The following is a 22110-nucleotide window of genomic DNA, read 5'->3' on the forward strand; positions in this document are numbered from 1 at the left end:
CTGCCTCGGTAAAGCAGCCAACATAATCAAAGACCCCACCCACCCTGGACAATCTCTCTTCTCCCCCCTCCCATTGGGCAGAAGATACAGAAGTCTGAAAACACATACCACCAGGATCAAGGACAGCTTCTATCCTGCTATTGAATGGTCCTCTAGAACGATAAGATGGATTCTTGACCTCGCAATCTACCTCGCTATGGCCTTGCACCTTATTGTCTGCCTGCATTGCACTTTCTCTGTAACTGTAACACTATATTCTGCATTCTGTTATTGCTTTTCCCTTGTACCACCTCAATGTACTGATGTGATGAAATGATCTGTATGGATGGCATGCAAAACAAAGTTTTTCACTGTACCTCGGTACATGTGACAATAATAAGCCAATTTACCAGTTCATTTCCATCACATCAGGTGGGGTGTTTATAAGCAGTTAATTAAATTAACCTGAAATTAAAACCTGTGAGTATTAGTAATGATGACCTCATAGCATTGGATTGTAATAAAAATTCTTCTGGGTCAGAGAAGAAAATCTGCCACCCTTCCATGGTCTGGCCTACCTCAGTAATCAGGTAGACTTCTAACAAAAACATTAATGCTGGAACAGCTCAGCCAGTCAAGCAGCATCTGTTAATGTTCCGGGTCAGCAACCCTTCCTCAGAAGTTTTAACTCTCCTCTGAAAATCACTACTTCAGCGGGAGTGAGGAATCAGAACTACCTGCTTGTCCTGCCGGGAAGGGCATATTAAAACAACCTGAGAAAGTGGATGCAGAAGATCTCATGGAACTCATTAAAGAAAAGGAGACTTGTCCAGATGGCCAAGTCAGCAAATACCCTTCGCTTTTCTGTCTCCTCCTGATCCACGCGGTCCCCATCACCATACCGCTTCCCCTCCCCCACCCTGTCCATCTGCCCATGATCCACACACTGGTGTCACTTCCATCCGTCACCTCCCAGCTTCTGATGCCGTTCCCACTCTCCCCCCTCCCCCAGCTGCCTATCACCGCTCTCACCTGCATCCACCTATTGCCTGCCAGCTCTTGCTTCACCTCTTCCCTCCACCTCTTTATACGGCCTAACTCCCCTCTATCTTTCAGTCCAGATGAAGGGTCTCGACCTGAAATGTCGACTGTCTATTTCCCTCCATAGATGCTGCCTGATCTGCTGAGTTCCTCCAGCTTTTTGTATGTTAAACCAGTCATGTATCTGTTATCTCCTTGTGAGTTCCTGTTCTGTGCAGTGCCAGTTGCATCTGTCTTTGTTACTATAGGAACCAAACTCATTGGCTCTGAAGCAATTTGGCATATGCCCAGGAAAGAGAAAGTCTCTATATAAATGAAGGTTTTATTTTGCAATTTCCACAATGGCCTTGATTCAACTTCCCATCCTTCCATTGGATCTTAACTGTGCTTTGCAAAGCTCTCTTTACACTGTTGTGCCGAACTGTCCATGAATCCAGAGGTTTAATGCTCAATTGCTCCTGGAGCTTTTGTGTGATTCCATTTCCAACAGGCAAGTAATACAATGATCGTAGAGTCATAGAACATCTGCTCCTGTTACTTCTTGCCATAGTTCTGGCCCCTTTGTGGTGGGTTTTAATTTTACACCCAAGCAGATCCCCAATTCAACTTCCTGACTCTCCCCCACCCATAGATATCTCATTTCTACCCAACTCACCCAACACTTGTCTGTATTCCCACCTTCTGTGAGTTTTCAGGCAGGCATGGTAGTGTAGCGGTTAGTGTAACGCTATTACAGCGCCAGCGACACGGGTTCAATTCTGGCAGCTGTCTGTAAGGAGTTTGTACATTCTCCCCGTGTTTGCGTGGGTTTCTTCCAGGTGCTCTAGTTTCCTCCCACATTCCAAAGACGTACAGGTTAGGAAGTTGTGGGCATGCTACGTTGGTGCCAGAAGCGTTGCGACACTTGCGGGCTGCCCCCAGAACACTCTACGCAAAAGATGCATTTCACTGTGTGTTTTGATGTACATGTGACTAATAAAGAAATCTTATAAAGGTGGTCAGATACCCTTTGAGCTCACTGTGAACCGTTGACCAACAAGCTAGGAACTGCTTACTGTATTTCGCCAACATTTTTATAGCACCTTTCACATCCTGAAGCACTTTACAACCATTGAATAACTTTTTGAAGTGGAGTCACAGTTTTGGGATTCCAACCCAGTACCAATGGTGATATGGTCAGGAAGTGGTGGGACTTGGAGGAGAAGTTTGAGGTGATTTGTTCTGCTGACTCCTCTTTCTTCATTCTTATAGCAGATGGTAATTGGGGCATAATGTGGGACAGAAGTGAGGGTGAGGGTGGGATGTTGAATTTCAGAAAAATCTGGATGATTGTCCCAAAATGGGAGAGAAGGGTTGGATCAGTGTGAGGAAGTAGTGATTTGGAATGAATAATTAAAACCGTACTTGAGATCAGAGCAGCGAGAGTTATCAGTAACAGGAGAATCTGAGAGTACGATGAGAAGTAAATAATTTAAAAAGATTCAGGCAATTTGAAGGAACTAAATTTAAGCCTCTTAGATGAAGGATACTGAGAACACTGTAGCAAAAACACAAAGAATGGTAGGGATCTTGTCTAGACATCTTCTGGTATTTGGTCATCAAGTGAATGGGAGAGAGGAATCAATTAAATATTAAAAGTAGAAATAATTCCCATTGATCCAGGTACCATTAGATAAAATGTGGGATAAGTTTGACAAGGAAATATGACAGGAAGTATGTGGCAAAATGAAGTAATTTTAAATTACCATGATAGACCAAAGCCTCCCAATCTTTTAATCAGTCATTTTCTAGATAAAGCTATCATTCTTGCTAAATTTCCTTTGAGGAGGATATGAGGGTTTGCTAGACCATTTTAAGGGGCAATCAATCACATTGCTTGGTTTGCAGTGGTGTTCGGGTGTTGTTGACAAAACCAACAGTTGTTCACTATCCCTGATGAGCCTCAGACTGATTATCTTTCTGTGCTATCGGTGTTCTTGGGGGGGATTCAGAGAAAGCCACATTGATCTGACCGAGAGCAGATTTCCTTCCCTAATGATTGAGCCATCCAGTAACATAATGTACTGCTCTACTGTAGTCCAAAATGGATCAAATTGGATTTCCTTCCCTCAAGGGCATCAGTGAACCAACTGGGCTTTTATGACAATCCTGTACCTTCAAGGTCACCATTACTGATACGAGATTTTTATTCTGGATTCACTTAGTTAACAATTTAAATTTACTAACTACCATTGGTGAGATTTGATCATTAGTCTAGGTCTCTGAGGTATTAGGCAGAGACCATAGCCATTACATTGTTACAACACTGTAGTGGTTGCAACAGAAGGAAAATTGGGCTGGATTTATAATGTGGTGGCAGATTTCACCTCACTGTGGAGCATAGAAAGAGTTTAGGCCTTCTCCACTATTCAATGAATTATGGCACATCCCCCTTTGGTCAATGCCCCTTAACACAAATGGTTAACAAAAAACTATCACTTTCAGGTTTAAAATGAACTTTTAGCATTTGCAGAAGAGAATTCCAACCTCTGCTTGTAAAAGTGCTTCCATATTCCATTCTCAAAACACCAGGTTCAATGGGCCAGATCAGTCAGCCACATCTAGCGTAGTGTGAACTGTTTTAGTCCCCTTATTTAAAGAATGGAATATTATCATTGGAGACAATTCAGAGACTTGTTCAAATGATCCTGGGTATGGAGGGGTTGTGTTGTAAGGAAAAGTTGAATAGGTTGGGTCTATACTCACTCAAGTTTAGAAGAATAAGGCAATCTTATTGAAATGTAGAATGTTCTTAACAGCGTCTGACAGGGTAAATGCTGGGAATACGTTTGCCCCTGTGTGAGAATTTCAGATCAGAGGGTATAGTCTTAAAATAACGAGGTGTTCATTTAAGACTGAGATAAGAAAGAATTTCTTCTTTTGAAGGGTTGTGAGTTTTTGGAAATCCTCGTCCCAGAAAGTTGTACTGGCTAAATCCTTGAGTTAGTTGAGATAGGTTGATTTGTAATCAACAAGGGAATCAAAGGTTATGGGAGAGGAAAGTTGAATCAGCCATGATCTTATTGAAAGGGGTCAAATAACCAGCTCCTGTTCTTATTTCTTACGGCCTTGACATCATTCACCTACTGCCTGGACTTATCCACAGCTTCCCCACCATCAAAGCCTGCATCCAGTCAGGCTGGGCCTCCCTACCTCAGTGCTGTCTAGGTCTCACAAGAGACGGGGCCTCATCTGACTTACAAGGGCTCAGTTCCAGAGCACCCTGACAGCCTTTGACAGGAGGCTAAGCTTTGGGTGGAGTCTTGGCTTCAGTCAAAGATTCCACTGTAATGATTGTTTAACAACAGTTAACCTTGGCTTAAATAATTTTTTTAAAAGTACTACAACCACATAAAAACACCAGTTAATAATTAAAATAAAAAAATGAAGTAAAATAAGTAGCAAAAATAAATAACATCTTTTTCCTCCTCCTCTCAAGGTTGGGAAACCCAGAAATTTGACCTTAAACTAAGTTTGTGTTTTAGAAGTCTAATTATAAACCCCAGCATTCCATTACTTTTTGTGGACTGTTTTAATGATCTATGTATGGGGACGTCTAAGTGACTTTGTATCAAGAGCTTGATTAGACTGCTGATCCAGGCGTTGTATCCCTGTTCTCAGAAATGGACACTCCCGAGGAATCTTGGATGGGGAGGTGGGGGATGTTTAGATTTAATAATGTTAATAACTGTCAATACTGAACAGACATATGAGTAAAGTAGGTGACAGCAAGGTGCCCAGACTGGTGGTAGGCGAGGGGAATATCGTTTGGAATCAAGAGGCCAAACTGACAGAATTACAACTGGCAAAGAAGTTACTGATGCAGTTGGCCAGGACAGGTAGAGTTAAGTAAAATAAACGTGCTTATGTGGGGGAAAAATAAAATAAAGATAATAACTTTGCCTCAAACTATTACAAAGAGCCATTGTATGTTGTAGGAAGATAGATGGGTTCACATAAAGGACTGTTCCATAGAGCTGCCTTACTCTGAATGCCAACAGGTCTCATGACTATCAGCTGAGGCTTGGTGGGTTCAAACCTTACTCCAGTGACATTAGCACATGGGGACCTGAATATACAAATGTAGGCAGAATCTCCCAGTAGGGGTGCCCCATTACTGTGGGTGCCATTCTTCAGATGAAGCATTTAGGGTGTGTCAGCAGTTTCAGGTGGAAAGTATCACCTAGTGCTATTCTAGAGAACAGTGTATGCTGACCCATAATTACTCTGCAAACAGATTATCTCATTATTGTCACACTGGGGTTTGTAGGAGTTTGTGGGCCCAAATTGCCTGTTGTGTTTTCCACAGAGCAGCAGCAACTATTGTGAGAATGAGATTTTGTAAATGAGTGTGTGTGTACCCAAGTGCTTCTCTGGTTCTGTGAGCGACTGGTCTTTGTTCACAATGTGTCAGTGTCTGATAGCATCTCAATATCTGTTTGCCTTTGTGTGTGTGTGTGTGTGTGTGTGTGTGTGTCTGTGTGTGCATGTATGTAAAATTTACATCAGTGTGTGTATACCTGTGCATATATATGTGGAAATATATCATGTGTATTTGTATATATACAATATGAATGTCTGTGTAAATATACGTGAGTGTATGTACATATGTGCATATCTCACAGAATATGTGTGGTATAATATATCTGCTTATATATGCACAGATACACATACACATTTATATTTTCTCAGACATTCGTATTTATATATACAAACACACAATATATTTCCACATATATGCACAGACAAATGCAGACGCAGAGATGTGTCTATGTACATCAATGAGTGCATTTTGTGTGTACATGTGTGTGTTTATATGTAGATGGTAGAGGAGAGTGTGGGTATGGAAATGTGACTGTATATATATATAGAGAGAGAGAGCATTTGTGTGGGCTGTGTATGTGTATAAAAATTGTGTGCCTGTACATACATAGATAAGTGTATGTGTGTGATCTGTGCATACATGTATAAAAATTGTGTGCCTGTGTATACATAGATGTATGTGGTCTGTGTGTGTCTGCATACATACAAGTCTGTGATCTGTGTGTCTGTATAAAAAGTGTGTCTGCATTCAAAGATAAGTGTGTGTGTTTGCATGTATATGAAGGATGTGTATATATAAAAAAGTGTGGTCTGTGTGTGTATAAAAAGTGTGTGTGCATACATAGACATGTGTTTGTATGTGGGGGAGGTCTGTGTGTGTCTGCTTCTATATGAGGGTCTAAATATGTAAGTGTGTGGTCGGTCTGTGTGCGCGTATGAGTGTGTGTGGCGGCAGGTCTGTGTGTGAGTACTGTATGTGAGTGGGCTGTGTTTATTTGAGCGGGCTGTGTGTTGGGGGCGGGGGTGATGTTTGTAAAGCCCACGCTGTCAGCGCTTCCACTGCCTCTGTCAAACGCAGAGGGAGCGGAGCTGCGGCTCCGGCTGCGGCTGAGGGATCTCGCCGGGCAGACGGACGAGCAGCTCCCGGGGCTGCGAGCGATGCGGCGGGAGGGAGGCGGCCGAGTGGACCCCGCTGTATGCGCGGGGAGCGGCCAGGTGAGGGCCACGGGGAGCCGGGCTCGGCGGGGGGGGGGGGGGGGGGGGTGGAGGTGGGCGGGGGGGGGGGGGGGGCGGGACGCGGGCCGGAGTGGATCCGGGGCCGAGGCGGCTCACAGTGAATTCAGAGCCTGCGAAAGTCAGCGGCGGCACCGATCAGCGGGAGCTCAGAAAGTTCGTCCGTCCCTCGGCGGCTGACGGAAAGAGTGGGAGAGAACAGTTGGAGTCAGAGAGAGAGAGGGAGAGAGAAGGTGGGGGGGGGGGGGGGGGGGGGAGGGCAGGAAAGGGAGAGAGAAATAGAGAGAGGGAAGAGAGAGAAAAATAGAGAGGGGCAGGAGAGAGAGAGAAATAGAGGGAGGGGGCAGGAGAGAATGAAATAGAGAGAGGGAAGAGAGAGATAGGGGAGAGAAATAGGGGGCGGGAGAGAGAGGAATAGAGGGGGGGAGAGAAATAGAGGGGGCAGGAGAGAGAGAAATAGAGGGGAGAAAGAGAGATAGAGAGGGTGGCAGGAGAGAGAGAAATAGAGAGGGAAGGGAGAGAAATAGAGGGGAGAGAGGGGGGGAGAGAGAAATAGAGAGGGGGCAGGAGAGAGGGAAATGGGGCAATAGAGGGAGAGCAAGAGAGAGAGGGCAGGTGGGAGAGAAAGAAATAGAGAGAGGGCAACAACAGAGAGCAACAGAGAGTGAGAGAGAAATAATAGAGAGAAAAGAGAGCGAGAGAGAGAGAAACAGAGCGAGAGCAAACAATAAAGAGAGCAAGGGAAAGAGAGAAGTGGACAGCAAAAGAGAAAGAGCGATGGAGCGAGGCAGTAATGGAGAAAGAGAGAAAGCAGCAGAGAGAGAGCAATAGAGAGAGAAAGAGAGAAAACAGAGAGAGAGAAAGAGCAACAGAGAGAGATAAAAATATTGCTGAAAGTTATTAGAGGATTTAGAGGTGACAGAGATAGAGGATGAGATAGATGGAGGGAGGTAAATAGACTCTGGAGATGGAGAAATAGATTTAAAGATGGTGTGTAACTTAGTGGGATGCTTGTGACCATGTGTGATGGGGAGATCTGGATAAGGGAGACACCGGCAGACAGACAGATCACCAGCGCAGGCAGGGATCAGGGATGGGGTTGTTGGAGGTGGTCTATTCCATATTAGGATTCCTCTGGATGAAGGCTCAGTCCCAGTGATTCTGCGACCAGAGAGCCGAATGAGCATCGCTAGAACCCGAATGAAAATGAGTAACCCCACATTTTGTAAACATCGTTAAACTGTCCAGACGCAGAGAGGGAGTTGCAAACGGAGCCGTGCCAGGTTAATTGTTGCATTAAGGTAGGGTTTACGTTATTGTGCTCTGTGTGTGTGTGTGTGTGTGTGTGTGTGTGTGTGTGTGTGTGTGTGTGTGTGTGTGTGTGTGTGTGGCCGTGTTGAGGCGCTCAGGGGTAAACACGGTCGGCGTGTGTTGCACTTGTCACTCGGGGTGTGAGCGCCCAGCTCGCCCGAGGCTGGTTCATATCCCAGCCACATCCAATCCTAAAAATTCCTTCAAACCGGGAGCGAACCCTCAGCAGCCGCCGCACCGTCTGACGCCGCGGTGAAACGCCTGCTGTAGGTTTCATTGACTGAAGCCCCCTGTTCCCTCACCAAATCCGGACGGTTCATCACACCCATAATATTCAGCTACCCGTCGGGGCTCCGGGTCACCGGGCGGAATATTTCACCGAATAGACCAGGCAAGCAAGCGTGGCTTTTTATGGGAGCATTTTTGTTTTCATTTAAAAAGTATAAGAAGTCAGAGACCCACGGCTTGAACTGCATTGAAACCTCCGAACTTCTCTTCTAAGAGAGTTGTATTACGGTAAATGGTTTTACCTGAGTGGTTATTTAAGCAATTGCAACGAACGGTGTCTGGAGCCCGGCCCCGCTTGCAATGCAAGACATTAACGTGCATTTATTCGGTCAACAGAAGACGGCCCTCGGTCGGCGGGCAGAGGGCTTTCTCTGGAGCCCCAGGAACAGGTGGTCACTCCCCGCCCAGCGCCCGGGTCCTCTGTGCCTCTCGCAGCCGCTGCGCCGATCGAGGTTCCCACTCGCGAGAAACTGGCCTTTAGTGATTGCGAGATATCACCAGTTCCACTTTGCGGCATTGATACAAATTGTTGAATTGCTGTAATGAGCTGTCATTTCAATGCGGAATGGCGAATATTCTTTATGGCAAGGAATCTGTATTTGGAATTGTACAACGCTGTACACAAACCCGGCTTTACGAGAAAGATCCAGTACTCAGCAATGCCCGGAGTCCCTCCGCAGCGCGATAGGAAAGGCTTGGCTTCATCGCTGCAAAGAAAGACACCTCTCAGACCCCGGCGCTTTCAACCTGTAGCCCTTAAGGTGCACCGTCTGTCTACAACCTCAGCCTCAGGCGTGTGGGGTACAGTCACGCCGTACCTCCCGTGTGAGGTACAGTCGCATTGCCCCATGTGAGGTACGGCCTCATTGTTCTACCAGAGTGAGGTACAGTCTCACTATCCCATCCATGTGTGGGATACAGCCATACTGTCCCACTGTTGTGGGGAACAGTCTCACTGACCCATCCACGTGTGAGGTACAGCCTTACTGTCCCCCTGTTGTGAGGTACAGTCTCACTGACCCATCCACGTGTGAGGTACAGCCTTACTGTCCCCCTGTTGTGAGGTACAGTCTCACTGACCCATCCACGTGTGAGGTACAGCCTTACTGTCCCCCTGTTGTGAGGTACAGTCTCACTGACCCATCCACGTGTGAGGTACAGCCTTACTGTCCCCCTGTTGTGAGGTACAGTCTCACTGACCCATCCACGTGTGAGGTACAGCCTTATTGTCCCCCTGTTGTGAGGTACAGTCTCACTGACCCATCCACGTGTGAGGTACAGCCTTACTGTCCCACTGTTGTGGGGAACAGTCTGACTGACCCATCCACGTGTGAGGTACAGCCTTACTGTCCCCCTGTTGTGAGGTACAGTCTCACTGACCCATCCACGTGTGAGGTACAGCCTTACTGTCCCACTGTTGTGGGGAACAGTCTGACTGACCCATCCACATGTGAGGTACAGCCTTACTGTCCCCCTGTTGTGAGGTACAGTCTCACTGACCCATCCACGTGTGAGGTACAGCCTTACTGTCCCACTGTTCTGAGCAACAGTCTCACTGTCCCATCCACGTGTGAGGTACAGTCTCACTGTCCCATCCACGTGTGAGGTACAGCCTTACTGTCCCACTGTTGTGGGGAACAGTCTCACTGTCCCATCCACGTGTGAGGTACAGTCTTACTGTCCCAGCATTGTGGGGAACAGTCTCATTGACCCACTCGTGTGTGGTACAATATCATAGCGTCTGGTATGATCTCAATGTCTCAGCCCATAGAGTACAGTCTCATTCTACCAACTGTGAGGTACAGCCTTATTGACCCATACAATACGTGCTACAGTCTCACTGTTCCACACACATAGGCTGTATAGCTAGTCCCTCCAGAGTGAGGTAGTTTCACCGTCCCACCATATTAGGTGTGGCTTTACTGCCCTACCAGTCTAAGATACAGTCTCATCATCCACTTGTGCAAGGTAGTCTCACTGTAACACCTATGTGAGCTGTAGAATCACTTGTTCCATGTGACACATTCCTGGATAAATGTTTTTATGTTTGCTGCACATCCCTCGATACTTGTTATTTTTCCTGCTTGTGTGATACACACTCCAAAATGAGTGACGTGCAGTCATCTTGCTGACCAAAGGAGATTTAAAGTTCTTTTTATCCTGTTGTGTAACCCCCTATCCTGCACATGCTTGTCCGCTTTCCTCCTAAATGCAGCTATCCTGTTCCTTTTAACCACGCCGTATGGGAGTGAGTTCCACATTCTCATCACTGAAGAAGCTTCTTCTCAGTTGCCAGTTCCTTAAGCACGAGTTTTGATAGAGCTTCGTTGTGCATAGCCTCGGCACAGTTTTGTCAGCTGCATTTTACTATTCATGAGCATTGTTATTCATGTGAGTCACAGTCGATTGTTGGGTGACCATGTGTTGAAGTTCCGTAGTGTGGTTGACCAAAGCCACGCTTCCAATTTGCTTCCAGCTCCGCAGTTAGCAAAACCGTGTGGTGCAGCCAGAGGTCAGAATTTCTTGTCAAGTAAAATTTCATAGTTTAGCTTCCCTTGTGACAAGTTATTCCGCTAGTGATTCGAGCAGTAGTCACCCAAACAACATAGTTCACTTGACCCGGGGCAAGCCATGCTTTTCAGTCTCAGTTCCATCATCTGGACCATTATGGTCCAAGCAACTAGACGCTGGACTTGTCGTATTTGTCATGTGTGTTTGCAAAGGTTCACAGTCAAAATTGGCTGCCGTTTCAGTACTCCCAGCTCTCTAAGGGTTCAATAATAATTACAACTTGCCCTCTGTGCTAATGAGAATCAGCTTAGAAAGAAAAACGTTTCTGTATGTGGCGTCGTTTGCAACCACGAGGCATCTAACCAAGTTACACAGGCAAATATTTGCTGCTGGTAAAGTTAATGTTACAGTCAGTTCGGTTAGACTAAATGCCCTCAATGAGCAGCGTTATACCAACCAGATAATCTGTTGGATAGGTATCAAGTGAGGGATAAATATTGATCAGACCTCCGGGAAGAAAGAATGCCATGAGATATGAGATCTTATACGCCTCTTGAAAGCCAGCATCTCTGTTTAAAGTCTTACCTGAAAGCCAGCTCTGGTGGGGAGAGAGTTCTGGGATTTAGAGCCAGTGACAAGAAGGAACGGTGATATATTTCCAAGTCAGGAGGATATGCAAGTTGGAGGGAAACCTGTAGATGGTGGAGGTCCCAAGTGCTTGAAACCTTTGTTCTTCTTAATTTTAGAGGCCATATAGGTTTGGGAGGTGCTGTTGGAGTTAGGCAAGGTTACTCAATCCCAAATAATGTAACCTACAATCTAAATTACTCTTCCTGAGTGTGGGATAGAGTGTGTAATATACAAACCTGTTTGTGTGATAAACCATTGTACCATTAGTCTCGACATACATTATTGTGATGATGTCAGTGTAGATCAATTGCTGCCCCACAGTGTGTGTTAAATCCCAGTTATTGTTTCAGCATATGATGCATACTGCCAGTTGTGCATAATAGTCTAGTTGTTGACTCAGGCAGCAGAAGAAACAGCCACAGATACTTTTTCAATGATGACATATAGTTCTTCTTATTGCTCAATACATGATATTAAATCCCAGTTAATGTTCCTCCATAAAATGTACAATCCCAATTAATTTCCCTGAGGTGAGATGTACAATATCTGCTGCTCATCCAGAGCATGATGTATAACCTCTGTTACAAGCCTTGTCATTGACATATAATCCAAGTTAATCCAGTTCCTCTACCAATGTATGATATATAATCCTAGTTAATATCCCAACCTGTGATGTGAAATCTCAATTACTCTCCGTCCTGGTGTATAGTTCCAGTCATTCTCCTACTGTGTGATTTACAATCCCAGTCAATGTCTCAGTGGGTGATGTATGATTCCATCAAATGTTTGAGTGCATCATTTCAATTTCTAACCCAATGTGTGATGTGTAATCTCACTTTCTAACCAGTGCATGACACATAATCCCAATTACTGTCCTGGTGTGTGAAGGACATTTTTAGGTATGGCCCAGGTGTGTTATGTATAATACCAGGTAATGTTCTAATGCATGATGTATGACCCTAGTTACTGTCCGAGCATGTGGTGCATAATTCCAGTTATTGTTCCTGTCTTAAACATACAATTTCACTACTGTCCAAGTTTGCTATGTACGGTCCCAGTACGTGATATATACATTTAGTATGTGATGTGTAATCCCAATTACTACCCCAATGTATGAAACAGCCCTTCTTTGCCTCGATATTTCAGTCTCCTCTCTTTGAACTGTTCCCAAATTGATCAATTTACTATTTTTCCATTATGACATTATGATTGTGAGTTACTCCCTGACAAACAAGTCAAATAAATTGCCTCCCACCTATAATCTCTCTAACTGATGACAAACTCTCCTGAGATATATTATGATTTGTGCAAACTCCTCTAAGTTGCTGAAACCCTGACAGGCAGCAGGCTTTACTGCAAGAGGATTTTACACACCCCAACTGCTGTGTCTCTGCCTGTTTCTTTCTATCTGCAATCAAGGCAGTTTGTTTGCCAGTATTTTTATACAGCCCACAACGGCGCAGTGACCTCCCCTGCTGGCTCGAGTTGAAGCGCGATTGTACAGGCAAGTCCATAAAATCATCCACAGAGACTCTTATTATGTAGAATTACAGACAATCCACAGTACAGAGACAGCCCATTTGATCTAATTGATGAGCTCCTCCCACCTGTCTTCATTCAAGGCCACTGTTGTATTGTGAGCTTCTTGTAGCTTGTTAAAAGCATAATTCCATGGTGAGTTTAACGGGCAAGATGTGATTAGCACACACAGTTTACACAAACACGTCTAACAATCGTAAATGTTCGAAATCCAACACCTGTCAGGGCAAGGGAAGTACGTGCGTAAGAATGCCATCACAAGTTCACCTGCAGAAGAAAGAAGGTACTAATTTCATATCTCTTTTTAGAATCTACAAACGAGTTTTTTAGTCAATTTGAGAGCTGTTCATTGTTTAAAGCAAAAACTCTTAAGGATAAGTAGGTGCAGCACTCCCTCATTATTAGACTGAACTTCTGTGCAGAAGTCCCTAGAACGTGATTTGAACCCCTAAGTTTTTAAAGGGAAGAGTGCCAGCAACTGAGTCCCAGCTCATCCAACCAGACACAACCACAATCTGGATGCACATCGATGGTCTTTCTTTGTCACCAGGCCTAAATCCGGCAGTTTCTTACCCAGTGGCGCTGCAGAAATAACTCAACTGCACTGTTGCCACTTAAAAAACACTTTCTCAAGGGGAACCAGGAGTGGCCAATAAGCACTGGCCCATCCCTCAATGAAAATATCCTAAGAATTACTTTTTATCATTCAATCGGAAAACGTGAAGGAGGGCAACCTGTATATCTACTGAGAACAGCTGGGTTAAAGACCAAATCATTCTTTAGACACTCAGCTGTACAATGAGCCAGAACTGGGCAGGGTCAGTTGCTTCAACTTTTTACTGCATCCTCTGAGGTCAAGGAAATTTCCCAGATTTGCAAAATTAGCCACTTGTGGCCACCCATGTGAAGTTAAAGGGTCAATTTTGTATGGCAAAATAATAGTGTTCCCAAGACTCATCATAACTGGTACATAAACTGAGCAGCACGTCTGGAGATTTGTAACTCAGGGACATCGTTTAATCCCATAAAACTATTGGCCAATATGTGCAGAAATAATGCCGTGCACTGAACTCGCAGTTACTTCTCCAGCTAGATTTGGCGGAAAATTACAGCCCAAATGTTGAAGTCAGCAGCGAGCCTACATTGCTTACCACTAGCCTCAGTAAAGGTTGTCCACTTACCCACAGTGATGCTCCCAGCAAGAACTTGTACAAAACACTGGGAGAGTTTTCTATGGCAAAGCCTTCAACAATGACAAGTGACTTTAGATGGGACAGTCAAGAATAGATTAGCCCATAAAATCAGGTAAACTGCTAGTACAAGGCACACCCATGGATTTAACCTGAAAAGCTGAGAGATGACTCATCCTCAGAAACTTTTAGAATCTTAGAAACTTGAAATAAAATTCTGAATTACATGCCATTGGAGAGAATGTTTTGAACCAAGTCTTGGAAACATTTTGAAAACTCATCAAGTCATTGGAAGGATTTTAAGAAGTCTTTATAAATTATCAATCTGTTTAAAATCTGCTGCATGGGTCTCTCACAGTCGTTCTCTTCCACTAAAACTTCTTTCACCATGGGAAAACATGCTTACGCCTCCTCATAGCTGGTGCGGGCTTCAGTCTTTGTAAGCGATTAGCTCAATTGTACGCTCGCTTGTTGATCCCTGTGTTGATTTCAACATTATTAGAGGTGCATTGAACTGCTGACAGCAACTTAAGGAATTCTGTGGTAAACCACACTTGCATGAAAATTCTGAAGTTGATGTCAGTTTCACGAAGTAATAAGTAAACACCTGTAGTTTTGACTGTCATTACTGCTGCCAAATCCAGGTTAACAACTTTGAACAGTTGACTGAAGCAGACTGATCCCTTGTAATCAGTCCAATATAAACCAGTTTTGTTCCGCCAAGCTGAATATGCTGGAATTCTAAAATAAAAGTAGAAAATGCTGGACATATCCAGCCTTTGTAGAGTAAATTTTCCTGGGTAAACTCCTTCTTCAGTTGACCAACATACTAAAGTTTTTTACTTTTTCTGTGGATGAATTCCAAAAGTAGGGGGCATAGATTTAGGGTGAGAGTAAATTTTCCTGGGTAAACTCCTTCTTCAGTTGACCAACATACTAAAGTTTTTTACTTTTTCTGTGGATGAATTCCAAAAGTAGGGGGCATAGATTTAGGGTGAGAGGGGAAAGATTTAAAAGGGACCTGAGGGGCAACTTTTTCTCGCAGAGGGTAGTGAGTATATGGAATGAACTGCCAGAGGAAGTGGTTGAGGCAGGTACAACAATATCATTTAAGAAGCATTTGGATTGGTACATAAAGGGGCAGGGCTTAGAGGGATATGGGCTGATTGCAGGAAATTGGGACTAACTGATTGGGCACCATGATGGGCATGGACTCGTTGGGCCAAAGGGCCTGTATCCGTGCTGTAATGCTCTATGACTCTGTTTAAGTCAAAATTTTCACAAGTTAGCTAATTACATTAAACTAAGGGAATCAGAGGAATAAAGAATACGGTTGAGGTACAGGAGCTGTGATCTGATTGGATGGCATACTTGACCATGCCATCTCTGTGTTTGCCAAAAAATGAAAGTTAATATGAAGACATTTAATGCCTTTACTTTGTCCTATACTCACGGGTCCACAGGAATAGAGATGACCTTATTGAAATGTGTGAAGTTGAGGGTTTCTTGAGAGGATAAATGTTTCCTCTGGTGGGAGAGTACAGAACCAGGGAGAAAGGTCTTAAGATAAGGAATCAGTTCCTAGTGAATAAGCCAAGAAGGAATTTCATCTCCCAGAGGCTTGTGAAAGTTTGGAATTCTCTGTCCCAGTTAGCTGTGACATGAATATATTTCAAGTCTGGGTTGCACAGACTTTTGAACTATGGGGGAGTCAAGGGCAGGGAGTCTAAAACTACAGGGCATATGCTTAAGGTGAGAGCAGAACGATTTAAAAGGGATCTGAGGGGCAACTTTTTCACAGAGAGGATGGTGGGTATATGGAAATGGGACTAGCTCAAGCAGACAACTTGATCAGCACAGGCGAGTTGGGCCAAGGGGTCTGTTTCCTTGCTGTATGACTCAATGACTCAAGGGTTGCAGGAAACTGTGGAACTGAGGCTAAGATCAGAGGAACCACAATGTCAAAGAATGGTAGAACAGGCTTAAGGGGCTGACTGACTTCCTCTTGCTCCTATTTCTTATGGGTTCAGGGGTTATGGGAAACTGTGGAGCTAGATCAGATTAGTCAAACAATCTGCTGGAGAAAGTCAGCAGGTCTTGCAGCATCTGCACTGATACAGGGTTTTGACCTGAAATGTCGACACTTCCTTTCCCTCCAAAGCTGCTGCTTGACCCGCTGACTTCCTCCAGCAGATTGTTTGTTGCTCCAGTTTCCAGCAGGCAGAGTCTCTTGTGTCTTCACATTCGTCTGGGTGTCAATGAATGGAAACCATCATGGTAGGGCAGGCTGAAGGAGCCAAGTGGCCTCCTCTTGCTCCTATTTTTCATGGGTTTAAGAGTTAGTTTGGAGCTGAGGCCAAGATCAGATGAGTCAAGGTGTCAAAGAATGGTAGCCATCGAGTGATCTAGACGGTAATGTAGCAGTTAGCGCAGCACTATTACAGCACCAGCGACCCAGGTTCAATTCCGACTGCTGTCTGTAAGGAGTTTGTACGTTCTTCCCGTGTGTGCGTGGGTTTCCTCCGGGTGCTCCGGTTTCCTCTCACATTCCAAAGACGTGAGGGTTAGGAAGTTGTGGGCATGCTATGTTGGTGCCGGAAGTGTGGCGACACTTGCGGGCTGCCCCCAGAACACTCTATGCAAAAGATGTATTTCACTGTGTGTTTCGATATACGTGTGACTAATAAAGACACCTTATAAGCCAGGATGTCAATAGATGGTAGAACAGGCTCAAGGGGATGAGTGGTCTCCTCTCTAACCCTAACCCCCCGGTAAACTGTTGGATGGAAGCAGTCCTGGGCCCGTGTGCTGACTTGCTCTGGGTTTTTTTTGTGTTGTTGCAGGGAGCGGCGCTGGACACCGAATGACCGGACCCAACCCCGCGGCCATGCAGTGCTCCTGGAAGGCGGTGCTGCTGCTGGTGGCCGCCTCGCTGGCCGTGCAGTACACGGCCATCCGCACCTTCATCGCCAAGCCCTTCGCCATCTGCCGGGTGGCCAAGCCGCGGGGCGGCTGCGAGGCGGGGCCGGGCGCCTCCTGCCAGCCGAGGTCGGGGCCGGGGGAGGGCGGCGGGGTCCGGCCACCGGCCAGCCACATCCTGGTGCTGGCCACCACCCGCAGCGGCTCCTCCTTCGTCGGGCAGCTGCTGAACCAGCACTCGGACATCTTCTACCTGTTCGAGCCGCTCTACCACGTCCAGACGAGCCTGATCAACACCAGCCTGCGGGTGCGGCCGCCCGCCGACGGCCGCCGCCTGCTGCTCGGCGCCTACCGCGACCTGCTGCGCGGCCTCTTCGGCTGCCGCCTGCACGACCTGGAGGCCTACATCCGCCCGGCGCCCGAGCAGCACCGCACCCAGCGACTGTTCCGCCGCGGGGCCAGCCAGGCGCTGTGCACGCCGCCCGCCTGCGCCGCCTGGGCTGGAGGGTCGCCGCCGGGCGGGCGGCCCGGGCTCCAACCCGAGGCGGGAAGGGCGGGAACGGCGGCCGAGCGCTGGGAGGAGGGCGAGTGCGTCCGCCGCTGCGGCGCCCTCAACCTGACGCTGGCCTCGGGCGTCTGCCGCCGCCGCCACCACGTCGCCATCAAGACGGTGCGCGTGCCCGAGGTGGGCGACGTGCGCGCGCTGCTGGAGGACCCGCGCCTCAACCTGAAGGTGATCCAGCTGGTGCGCGACCCCCGCGGCATCCTGGCGTCGCGCATCGACACCTTCCCCGACAGCTTCCGCGCCTGGAAGATCTGGCGCAACAGCGGCCGCAAGCCCTACAACCTGGACGCCTCGCACCTCAGCGCGACCTGCGGCGACTTCCTCCGGTCGGCCGCCACCGGCCTGGCCCGGCCCGGCTGGCTGAAGGGCCGCTACATGCTGGTCCGCTACGAGGACCTGGCCCGGGAGCCCGAGAAGAAGACGCGGGAGATCTACCGCTTCCTCGGCGTCTCGCTCGACGCCAACGTGAGGAGGTGGATCCTCAACAACACGAGGGGCGCCGGGGCCTCGGGCAACCACAAGTACGCCACGGTGAGGGACTCGGCCGCCACCGCCGAGGGCTGGCGGCTCAAGCTCACCTTCGACATGGTGGAGCTGGTGCAGGACATCTGCAACCTGACCCTGGCGCAGCTGGGCTACAAGATGGTCAGCTCGGCCGAGGAGCTTCGCAACGTGTCTGTAAGTCTGGCTGAAGACAGGACCTTTCTACCTTTTTTGTAATCATGAATAGTTGGTGCCATTTGGTGATATATTTTTGATATCTATGATATATATATATATCTATGAAGTGTTCTTACGTTGTTGGGTAAGTTTTCCCTTACACACACACAACACAAATGGGGTTGCCAACTAGGGTTGCTACACAGAGGTTGGTATTGGTTTATTATTGTCACTTGTACCGAGGTACAGTGAAAAACTTGTCTTGCATACCGATCGTACAGGGCAATTCATTACACAGCGCAGTTACATTGAGTTAGTACAGAGTGCATTGAGGTAGTACAGGTAAAAACAATAACAGTACAGAGTGAAGTGTCACAGCTACAGGTATACAGGTTGCTGCATATATGGAACAGCTGCCCAGAGGAAGGGAGTTGAGGCAGGTACAGTAGTGGCATTTAAAAGATATCTTCCCAGGGTTGGGGAATCAGGAACTAGAGGGCAAAGGTTTAAGGCAAGAGGGGAAAGATTTAATAGGAACCTGAGGGGCAACATTTTCACCCACAGGGTGGTCCGTATATGGAATGAGCTGCCAGAGGAAGTGGTTGAGGCAGGTACATGAAGCACTTGGACAGATATATGGATAGGAAATGTTTAGAGGGATATGGGCCAAATGCAAGCAAATGGGACTAGCTTAGACAGGCATCTTGGCCAGCATGGACCAGTTGGTGTGAAGCACCTGTTTCTATGCTTTATGGCTCTATTTGGATAAATATATGGATAGGTAGAGTTTAAAGGGATGCGGGCAAATGGGAGTAGCTCTGTGCTTAGCATGGATGAGTTGGGCGAAAGGGCCTGAGGGACTGTTTCCATGCTGTATTACTCTCTAACTTCTGTTGAATGTATTATCACACTGCCAGATTATTCATCTACACAGTCCAATAGCTCTTGATTGTAATCACACAGCCTTTCTTTTCCCATTTGCAATATGTTTATTATTAATAACTAGTTTCCACTCTCAGTAGTTACTCCTTCCATCACTGGTGGATATGGGTGCAGTGTGGACAACCTACTAAGTGCAGTTACCATTGGAGGGCCTGTTTCCTATTCTGTATCACTCCATGCCTATTTCCACAGCATCTCTCAAAGCCACAGTCTAGAGGGTCCCAGAGGAGAAGGGCAGAAGATGCCACCAGCTGCAAGTTTCCCTCCAAGATACCATCTGTGATGCACATTATCCTGACTTGGAAATATATCATTGTTCCTTCATTGTCACTGCGTCTCAATCCGAAAACTTACTCCCCAACAGCACAGCAGGACTGGTGTTCATTCCATTAATTAGGAACAGGCATTAAATGTCCTTGTCAGTGATAACGACATTGTGTAAACCAATAAACAAGTAAACGGCAATGTTTGAAAAGAATTGGGGATAAAAAATATTTCAGTCTCTCTATGATTTCTCCAGGATTTGCTTGCAGCTATATCCTGGAGTTAATCTCTGACTCCAGATCAATCTGGAAGGTTGGCAACCCTACCACACACACAAATTTTCAAATAATTCCTGCTGGTAAAAAGTAAGTTGTGGAGTCGCACAAGGTCTCCGGAGAGTTTCTTGGACATGGTGGAAGTTCCAAAAATTTTACAAAGTATCCCTTTTTAATGTGGGTGAAAGTGTTTATTAAAAATGTGAAATATTTGAATATTTTTAAATGCATTGTATCTTTCTAAAATGTCAGATGATCTTAAAGAAACCAACATTTCTGTATTGAAGTATTTTTAATACTCTAGGAAATTTCTCAATTTTCCATTTTCCCCCCGCAAGGCTCTCTAGGTTTTGGTCGGGAATTTTGTATATTGTATTAGAATTCGTGCCAAAACAAGTAATTGTTTGTGCCTGGAGGACTCTGCTGAAGAACCAGCCAGTCATTTGAAATAATCTTAAGAGAGGGAAAAGCTCAGATTTGGCCAGTGTTGTCAAGTATGTTAACCACTTGCCACATGTGGCTGGCTGTCCAGATGTGGGTAATGTTGTTTCAGATTAGTAAATAACAGATGAGTCATTGACACCATTACTGTGTGTGACCTCACTGTTCCTTTGCATGGGGTATGCATGCATATTTTAATAACTTTTCTGTGCCTTGTTGGTAAAATGGTAAGTTAAAAATCGAAGTATGCAAGTGTTACTTGATCATTGTGAATGCTTCACATTCATTATCAGTGACAGATGCTGGGGATTTGTCAAATAAATAGCTGTGAGATGCATAGACCTTTGTGCATGCATGTGTGTGCGTGTATGTCTGTGTGTGTGTGTGTGTGTGTGTGTGTGTGTGTGTGTGTGTGTGTATATTAGACCCCAAAGACAATTAGTGCATGTGCTGGAGACACAAAAGACCGACTGCAGGTGTTGGAACCAGTTCAGATGAAGGGTCTTGGCCCAAAACGTCGACTGTCCATTTCCCTCCACAGATGCTGCCTGACCTGCTGAGTTCCTCCAGCATTTTGTTTGTTGCTAGCATAGGTATTGTCCTTGTGGCCATCACAAATTTCTACTTGACAACACTGGACAAGCCTGCTCCCATTGAAAAGCAAGCAGAAGTCTTCGTGATCTCTTGTCAAAATTGACATTTGTTCCAGTTAATTCTAGTTTGAAAGTTTTCAGAGCACTATTCAAACTTTGCTGCACCTCTCCACACACCCCAGGAGAACTTACCCTGAACCTTTGAAAGATGGTGTCATCTGTACAAAGGAATGAGACAGCATGTGTTTTTAATTGGTGTATAACCACAGAAATAATGTGCCAATAACTGAACACCTACTGATGTTTATACTGAAAATGGATGACTGGGAGAAATATCTGGATGGCCGAGAATACCCTGTGGTTTCTAAGCTTGAAAACCTGCGTGTAAAGTATTAGATATTTATTTAATAGCAGTTGCCTGAAGAAATTAACTTGTGAATATCTGCTTTGAATTGAATGTACTCTACTTCCAAAATGTAGTACTCTCACCTTTGTATCAGAAAGTTGTGTGTTCACATTCCAATCCAGAGTGCAGAGCACAAAATCTGGGGATAATCCAATGCAGCACTGAGGGAGTGTTGCATGATCTGAGGTGCTGTCTTCCCAATGCAAAATTAAACAGAGGATCTGTCAAGATATTTCAAACGGAAAAGGAGTCCTTCCTGCAACACTGGCCAATAATTATTCTTCAATTATCTCAATTATTCAACTATTATCATGCAACTTCAGTGATCTTCCTATGTTTCCTATGTTATTAACAATGACTACATTTTTGAAGTAGTTCATTGACTACAGTGTACTTTGTGATACTGTGTAGATGCAACAGGTGCTATATTAATGAAAGTTTCAATAATTTGTGTCTCTTGTGTTAGCAGCTGGAGTTTGATAGCAAGGATGTTTGGAAACTAGGGCAGTAAAGAAAATTAGTCTATGTTTCTTAGCCTTCACCTCCAGAAATATAATTTAAATCTTATTGCATCATCTGTATGCTTTGGAGTTTGACGATGTTCCTTAGCACTGAAAGGGTTAAAATCTATCCGGCTGAGGAAAGCTGAGAAACTCATCTTGAACGTCCATTGGCCTACGTATATTGCTTTGGATTGCAAAACAGGTTGTTGTGAATGGAGCATCAATTCCTCAATAAAGTCTTGTGTACTCTGTATTTTACACATTCCTTAAGTGTACATTTCTCATCAGTCTATTTACCTTCTGGAAGTCATCCATATACTTAACCGGAACAAACATAAACCATTCCTCTGTGGAGCTGGTATGGGCTTTTATTTCAGTGCCAGTGCTTCTGCAGTCACTCTGCGTACATCACCTCCTGTGGATGGTCTTGTAATTCCTTTCTTGCCCCCTTCACTTAT

General features: G+C 45.6%; 1 protein-coding gene and 1 long non-coding RNA gene across 4 annotated transcripts in view; one reads left to right on the plus strand and one right to left on the minus strand.

Annotated features, from left to right (window-relative positions):
- Window positions 1-9988, minus strand: part of LOC127577742 (uncharacterized) — a 49141-nt gene extending 39153 nt beyond the window's left edge. The window contains exon 1 of the long non-coding RNA XR_007957433.1: window positions 8457-9988. This is a non-coding gene — a long non-coding RNA (uncharacterized LOC127577742). The remainder of the gene's footprint in view (window positions 1-8456) is intronic.
- Window positions 6471-21910, plus strand: chst1 (carbohydrate (keratan sulfate Gal-6) sulfotransferase 1). 3 transcript variants are annotated; one of them, XM_052029254.1, is made up of 3 exons: window positions 6471-6597; window positions 16928-18246; window positions 19363-21910. In XM_052029254.1, the coding sequence occupies exons 1-3, from the start codon at window positions 6579-6581 to the stop codon at window positions 19561-19563; spliced, it is 1539 nt and encodes a 512-aa protein (XP_051885214.1). In that variant the 5' UTR covers window positions 6471-6578; the 3' UTR covers window positions 19564-21910. The 3 variants fall into 3 exon arrangements, with proteins under 3 accessions (XP_051885214.1, XP_051885216.1, XP_051885215.1); XM_052029255.1 differs by lacking the exon at window positions 6471-6597 and adding an exon at window positions 7152-7916; XM_052029256.1 differs by having other exon boundaries at window positions 16928-19495.
- Window positions 21911-22110: the final 200 nt, after the last annotated feature.

The sequence above is a fragment of the Pristis pectinata genome, chromosome 14 (genome assembly GCF_009764475.1).
Source record: "Pristis pectinata isolate sPriPec2 chromosome 14, sPriPec2.1.pri, whole genome shotgun sequence".
NCBI classification, from domain to species: Eukaryota; Metazoa; Chordata; class Chondrichthyes; order Rhinopristiformes; family Pristidae; genus Pristis; species Pristis pectinata.

Excerpts from the sequence above, each read along its gene's own strand:
- chst1 (XM_052029254.1), top strand. Across the intron at positions 18,247-19,362 it reads AGGAGCTTCGCAACGTGTCT|CATCTCTCAAAGCCACAGTC; the intron begins GTAAGTCTGGCT and ends CTATTTCCACAG.